Source organism: Clinocottus analis, unplaced genomic scaffold, assembly GCF_023055335.1.
Source record: "Clinocottus analis isolate CAN_PGR_092001 unplaced genomic scaffold, fCliAna1.0.p SCAF_2, whole genome shotgun sequence".
In the NCBI taxonomy this organism is placed as follows: domain Eukaryota; kingdom Metazoa; phylum Chordata; class Actinopteri; order Perciformes; family Cottidae; genus Clinocottus; species Clinocottus analis.
Genome location: NW_027175931.1, coordinates 2,430,363 through 2,437,862, shown reverse-complemented (window position 1 = coordinate 2,437,862; position 7,500 = coordinate 2,430,363). Strand labels below are relative to the sequence as shown.

At 47.7% G+C, this 7,500-nt stretch overlaps 1 protein-coding gene across 2 annotated transcripts in view; it reads right to left on the bottom strand.

Moving 5' to 3' along the window:
• Positions 1-6,034, bottom strand: part of epha4l (eph receptor A4, like) — a 28,488-nt gene extending 22,454 nt beyond the window's left edge. For both annotated transcript variants that reach the window (XM_068585691.1, XM_068585692.1), the window contains exon 1: positions 5,937-6,034. In XM_068585691.1, coding sequence (XP_068441792.1) covers positions 5,937-5,949 — 13 coding nt within the window. In that variant the 5' untranslated portion in view covers positions 5,950-6,034. The remainder of the gene's footprint in view (positions 1-5,936) is intronic.
• Positions 6,035-7,500: the final 1,466 nt, after the last annotated feature.

Sequence of the window (7,500 nt, the reverse complement as noted above, 5' to 3'; positions counted from 1 at the left end):
GAGTCTGGATGGAAGGAGAGAGTCTGGATGGAAGGAGAGAGTCTGGATGGAAGGAGAGTGTCTGGATGGAAGGAGAGAGTCTGGATGGAAGGAGATAGTCTGGATGGAAGGAGAGTGTCTGGATGGAAGGAGGGGGTCTGGATGGAAGGAGAGAGTCCAGATGGAAGGAGAGAGTCCAGATGGAAGGAGAGAGTCTGGATGGAAGGAGAGAGTCTGGATGGAAGGAGATAGCTTGGAGGGAAGGAGGGAGTCTGGAGGGAAGGAGGGAGTCTGGATGGAAGGAGAAGGTCTAGATGGAAGGAGACAGAGGGTCTTGTTAGAAGGAGAGAGTCTGGATGGAAGGAGAGAGTCTGGATGGAAGGAGATAATCTGGATGGAAGGAGAGAGTCTGGATGGAAGGAGAGGGTCTGGATGGAAGGAGATAGTCTGGATGGAAGGAGAGAGTCTGGATGGAAGGAGAGAGTCTGGATGGAAGGAGAGAGTCTGGATGGAAGGAGAGAGTCTGGATGGAAGGAGATAGTCTGGATGGAAGGAGAGAGTCTGGATGGAAGGAGAGAGTCTGTATGGAAGGAGAGGGTCTAGATGGAAGAAGAGAGTCTGGATCGAAGGAGAAGGTCTAGATGGAAGGACAGAGTCTGGATGAAGGGTCTGGATGGAAGGAGAGGGTCTGGATGACCTAAAGAGACCCAGAGGGTCTCGACCACCACACAACAGCGTGAAGACGAGGAGGACGCAGGGTGCACTGTGGGTAATATTAGCATCGCTTAACTTCCCCCCTTCGCCTTCGTTGAAAAACTATTAATAAATTCTCATTAAAAATCCCTTCCCTCCTCCTCCTCACCCCCTTTTCCCCTCCCGCTCCTCTTCCACCTCAGTGTCTCCGTTCGCGTCCCGGACAAAGGGAACTACTTACAGATGGGTTTTCTAAACGAAGGCGCCGTGTCGTGAGAATAGAGCCTTTGTCAGCTAACCTGCGCGCTGCTTCCCCCAAACACGTGTGCGGCGCGCCATAAAGCGATTACTCGGCTGTTATCTGGACTCGTGCCGTCATAAAGCCAACGGGGCGAAGGTGACGAGGATGTCTCCGATCAATGCGTGAGCGAGAGAGCGCTCGTTGTTCTCTGTTATCCAGACACTCATAAAGGAGGTGGGGAATAAAAGCGACAGCAATAACAGAGGACGTCGTGTGTGTGTGTGTGCAGATTGTAAAGCCCACTGAGGAAAATTTGTGATTTTGGGCTGTAGAAAATGAACTAAATTGAAGGTAGAGCCAGAGGGTTAGCTTAGCTTAGCATGAAGATTGAAAGCAGGGGACAACATGTATATATTGTGTGTTAGTAAGTGAGTTTCTTCCTCATTTATGCTAAGCTAAGCGTCTCCAGCCTCCATAGTGAGAACACAGCTACGTGTCGATGCAAGTATTTATAAATACTTAAGAAGTACTCCTCTCATGTGAGATCAATGCCCTGAAGAAAATATTCAAAGACGTGTGTTTGTCGGCATTTAACACACACAGACACACACACACACACACACACACACACTCACACACACACACCTCAAGGTTGATTATTGCTTGTTGCTATAACAAGAGATGCTGTGCAACTTTATGACTGTTTAAAGTCTGAAACACATTCCACCATATGGCCTCCCTGCATTCCACACACACACACCCACACACACACGCACACACACACACACACACGCACACACTCTACCTTTGGCTGTACCTGTCGCTCCCCCAGAATGCACCGGTGGGAGCGAGGGAGCGTGGGAGAGCCGTCAGCTGTGACTGACACTCGGTAATTAATCCTGGGAGAGAGAGAGAGCGAGCGAGCGGCAGGAAGTGTGTGTGCGCGCCTGTGTGTGTGTGTGTGTGTGTGTGTGTGTGTGGGTTAAACGCACGCACAACCTTCGTACGCCGTCGCCGCGGCGTGGCCTTGAACTTCTCCTCGGCGGCTGCAATCCGGTGGGAGACTCAAACCTTTTTCCCTCCGAAAGGAAAAAGTTGGTGATTTTGTTTTTTCCCTCCCCTCCGACCTCGTTAATTTACAGCCTCGCAATTTGCTCCAAGGCCTTATTCCTTCCATCTCCTCCCTTCTTTAATCCGTCCTTCGCATTTCTACTCCCCTCCCATGCCTGCTCCCACCCTCCTCCTCCCCCTCTTCTTCTTTTCATCCCCCCATCTCCTGTCTCTTCCCATCAGCGGTTGTTAGCCGAGTGTTGTGCAGGGGTCGAGCTGCAGCGCGGGCTAAATTGGCCAGAACATTGAGGCCGCTATTACCGTCCGGCTGGGATTCATTCAGTGCGCCCTCCCCCTCGCCCCGCACCCCCAACCCCTCCTCGGGTCCTCCCTGACCTCCCCGCCGTTCCTCCCGCTTCCTCCACCAAAAACCGCCGCTAAGCAAACTGGGAAAAAATCTGAAAAACCCATCAAGGGCCGACGGAAAACCCAAAATGGAGAGAACAGCTCCTCCTTTTAACCTGAAGGCAGCGGAGCCGCCGCCGGTCCATGGTCCTCATTACGGCCCTGTGGTGTGTGTGTGTGTGTGTGTGTGTGTGTGTGTGTGTGTGTGTGTGTGTGTGTGTATTTATATCCACCCACATGTATTGTGTGCGTTGCCTGTTTGGCTCTTATTTTATATACCAGCCTAAACTGTATGATTATGAATTGAATGAGCTGCTAATTGCGTTCGACTGGGGATATTTTCTACTTAAAGTCTTCATGAAAACTAAGTTATTGCTGCTTGTTCTCAAAATATATCTGCCCTGTGAACTCTGTGGACTTACACGCTAAAAAGTTGACCGTTTCTTGAACGGTTGCCTGCGGATGTTGCCAAGGATTGCCCGTGTGGCATTTCAGCAAAGCAAAGAAGTCTGAAAGCAAAACAACTAACAGATGAAATACGGCGAGAGCAATGGAGGCGAGCCAGGAAGCACAAAAAGCGAGACGAGGAAATATAAAAATAAACCACCAACAAAGGAGGTTACAAGCAAAAAAGAAGTCTTTTTTTGTTGGGTTTTTTTCGGTGGATATTTTGACAGGAATCCTCGAGCGGATCGATCCAAAAAGCGCGGGAGGCCGAGAGTCCCTCGCTTCTAATTTTATGAAAGCGAGCGGTGTCCAATCGGTAAAAAACTTTTAATTTCGCAGCTCAAAAAGAACAATGGCCGAAAGAGGCGGGAGGCGGGCGCACGCCGCGTGGGACGCGACCGCAGCGCCGGGCCTCAACCACACGAGCCGCCGCAACAACGTCCAGTTTTTAATCATCGACTTGCATCGCTAGACTCCCGGCTAACGGAGAATGGAAAGCTTTTTCAATCACACACACACACACACACACACAGACCCAATTACCAGAGATGCTGGCTCTTTCCCCGCCTGACCTTCAGCAAGGCAAACTGAGGAAATGACTTTGAAGGAGGTTTTATATTTTTATTTTTTCCCCTTTCATCTCTTTATGTTCGTGACTCTGAGTGTTTTTTTTGTTTTGTTTAGAGAACCAGAGTGAAAACAAGATGTGGATGAGGAGGCATGTGTGAGTGACAGCTGTAATTACAGAGCACCAACATGTGGGTGAGAAGTAAAATTATATATATATATATATATATATATATATATATATATATATATATATATATATATATATATATATATATATATATATATAATGCACGAGGAAGGAAAACAGCAGACGACAGACGAGGGTGAGAGGTCAAAGATCAACTGGTGACCGGCTGACGAGGCGGGGTCAAAGGTCGCGGAGGGAGTCGGGTGTTCGGTTCCTGTCGGAGGAGTCGAGGAACGCGGCAGCGAGCCGGCGTGCTGAGAGGAGCCGGTAACGAGATGTGACAGCTGGCGCTCTGCAGCCGCTGCTCAGATGCCACGCCGGCTAACGGGACAGCGACCACGAGCTCCACCGTGAAAGCTATGTGTTAGTGACATGGAAGCAAGGCTGATGTGTTGTTGCTGTTGTTGTTGTTGACTGACAACTTATTGTCAATGTTTGTGACGTTTTTATAGGTTTTTATAAAATTAAAAAACAACCTAATTCTAAGTATATTATATTATATATATTGGGACATTTGTACATTGGTATATTTGTATATTGGTATATTGACGTATTTGTACATTGGTATATTTGTACATTGGTATATTGGTACATTGGTATATTTGTACATTGGTATATTTGTACATTGGTATATTGGTACATTGGTATATTTGTACATTGGTATATTGGTACATTGGTATATAGGTATATTGGTATATTGACGTATTGTTACATTGGTACATTGGTACATTGGTATATTGGTACATTGGTACATTGACATATTGGTACATTGGTATATTTGTACATTGGTACATTTGTACATTGGTATATTTGTACATTGGTATATTTGTACATTGGTATATTGGTATATTTGTACATTGGTATATTGGTACATTGGTATATTGGTACATTGGTATATTGGTACATTGGTATATAGGTATATTGGTACATTGGTATATAGGTACATTGGTACATTGGTATACAGGTATATTGGAATATATTGATGTATTTGTATATTGGTATATTTCTATATCGGTATATTGGTACATTGGTTTTCAAAAACCAAATCCCACTATAGATTTGTATGTGTATCTCAAAATCTTCGTGTCTTCATGTGGTATTCTCTTTTTTCTTTTTTTTAAACCCTATTATAATTATAATTATATAATATTATAATTACAAATGTTTTTTTCTAATTCTACATAATGAATCAAAGTGTTTCTCTTTGCCGTGCGCATCCTTCTGGCTGGTCTCCTCCACAGTCTAAACTCTTCTACTGAGAACTTCTCGCGTAATCCTTGATCGTGAAAACAATCCCGCGATGGAACATCGTTTCTGATACTTTGTTGCCTCCGGGACGGTTAAGTGTTACCGAGGAGGGGTCCGTCTGCTCGTCAGGCTCAATAAACTGTTGCACCGGGGCCGATGAATCCTCGGGAACTTGACAGATCACTCGGGGCCCGAAATGCGAGCCAACCGCGAGCGAAGCGACTCAACAGATGTTTCATGGGTTCAAGTTGCTTTCATGACACGTACTCACTCGTACACAAAAGGCCCGTCACGTGAAGTATGGGAAATGCTTTTTTCTTTTTCCTTTTTCACGTGTGTGTGTGTCTCTCTACAAGTGTGAACTCAAAAAGGGACGGCGTATCATTAGGCAGCAGGATTGTTAAAAACAACATTTGTCGTGGCGGGCGCTGGCTCGGAACAAAGTGCAGACAAACACCGAGGGATGAAAAGCTCTTCCTTCAGCTTAATGCATCGCCGTATTTAGTCGCCTCCTCTTTCTCCTTGGCACCTTACCCTCTTCCTCTATCGCGCCTTATTAATTCCTTCCCTACATCCCCGGCTTTTCCGTCTGCGCCCTTTTTCCCTCGTCTCCTCCTCCCCTTGCGTCTCCGCTAACTACCTTGTCTCTATTTGTCTTTGTGCGTCGCTCTCGCCCTCCTCCGTTGTTGTTTTTGTTTTTTCTTCTTCTTTTTTCGCCCGCCTCTCCGCGGAGAGGACTGGAGCTGGGATGCAGCGGTTTAACACCCTCATTAGTTCTCTGTCACCGTGACTGATCACTAAGTACCACCTGGAACCAAAAGACTCCTATTAAAACCAGCAGCCGCCTGCTTTATGTGAGTGTGTGTGTGCAGGAAAGGCTGTCGCTGCGTGTGTGTTGGGTAGAGTAATTCAGCTTGACATTGCGCTCGCGAAAGAGAGAGAATCCATGACCATGTTAAGGCAAAAGCAATCACTCTGTGTGTCTATGTGTGTGTATGCGCATGCTTGAACAAATATCTCATCTCCCGGCTCGCCGTGGCTTCTTCCTCGAGACACAGCTGCGTCTTCCCTTCACGCATCACCGCAAGGTGCTGCCGCTACGTCGGGTGTACTTACGGGTGCAGGGCATGGAGGCCGGGTCCGTCTCGGAGCGGAAGTAGCCCTTGTCGCAGACGCAGGAGGTGGATCCCTCGCGCACCGAGTAGCTGTGGAGCGGACACTTGGCGCAGGAGCCGTCGGTGGCCAGAGCGCGGAAGTAACCGATCTTACAGGCTGAAAGATAACGGAGAGAAAGAGTTAGATTGTGATGTCGTGGTGAAGTATTTTCCACATTCATTCCAGACAATCTCAATTAGATTTTGGGTATCAATTCTCGAGAAACCAACACAAAGCCATGAAAGCTTTTACTTCAACATGCCCTTCTTTACTGAAAAGAGCTTGAACGCATCACATTGTTGGCCCCCTGATTTAGCTTATTTAGATGAGATGCTGCTAACGCTATCTGAGCGGCTAACGTCAATGGAATATGACCGGGAACCTTTGGACGCCGTTAGCCACGAGCGCTAATCCCCTAGCACCTGCGCTACCTGCGAAAAGAACAAGTACCATTGCATTTTGAGAGCTTTTGAGCGGCTAACGTTAACTAGCTCCCTTCCTTTACAGATTGGTTGTTCCCAATGGCGCATGAACCGAGGGACGCCGTTAGCCTCGAGTGCTAATCCCCTAGCATGTGAGCTACCTGTGGAAAAAAAACAATTACCAACACATTTTGTGGACTGGAACATGATCGAGGGAACCTTTCTATCATCCAGGACGCCGTTAGCCTCGAGCGCTAATCCGCCGGCACCTGCGCGACCTGCAGAAAAGGAAGTACCATCGCATTTTGAGAACCTTTGAGCGGCTAACGTTAACTAGCTCCTCTACTGATGTAATCAATCATGGATCCGTAGGTTTAGAGGCCGTCTCTGGTTTCTGGTCCGTTGCCACGTCGTTGCACTTGACGTGAAATAGTTGAGAAGAACAGAACTTTTCAGATCTCGGCCCATTTTCACCCAATTAGCAACGAGGAAAAACAACATGTTGCCCCGAGGCGCCTGCTTCTCTTCCCTCCTTTGTCTTCATTTTCCATCTTCAGTGCTCTCTCTCCTTTCTCGCTTCTCACGAACCTGCTTGCTGTTATAGAAAACAGACGAACGGCACTAAAGGGCGCTATTTCCTTTTGACTAGAAGAAAAAAAAGGGAGCGGATCAAATAACCGCCGCTTGTCTTTCTCACAAATTTAAGCTTTGCTCAATTGGCAAAGACTTGGGACCCGCAATGAAACCAGAGCCGTTGGCATTTTCAGACCATTTAACAAACAAATGCCACCACACTTGGCACACCAGGAGCTCTGTCACTCTCACACACACACACACAACTACACACACACACACACCTCAGTCTGAAACGGTAACCTAAGTGACACTTCTCTCTACTTTTTGGCGACAGTGCTCGCCTTTCGTTTGAGTGACAGTTTGATTGGAGGGCTCGTGTTTCCAGGAGTTTCTCCCCTCGTCTGTCGGTTCCTGCGGCGGCCGCCGGGCGGAGGCCCCGCCCCCTCGCCGGCTCATGTTTCGGCCTCCGAGCGGCGAGCCGGGCGAGCGGGACAGAAGAGCAACTCTCCAGGAGGAGACAGCCGATT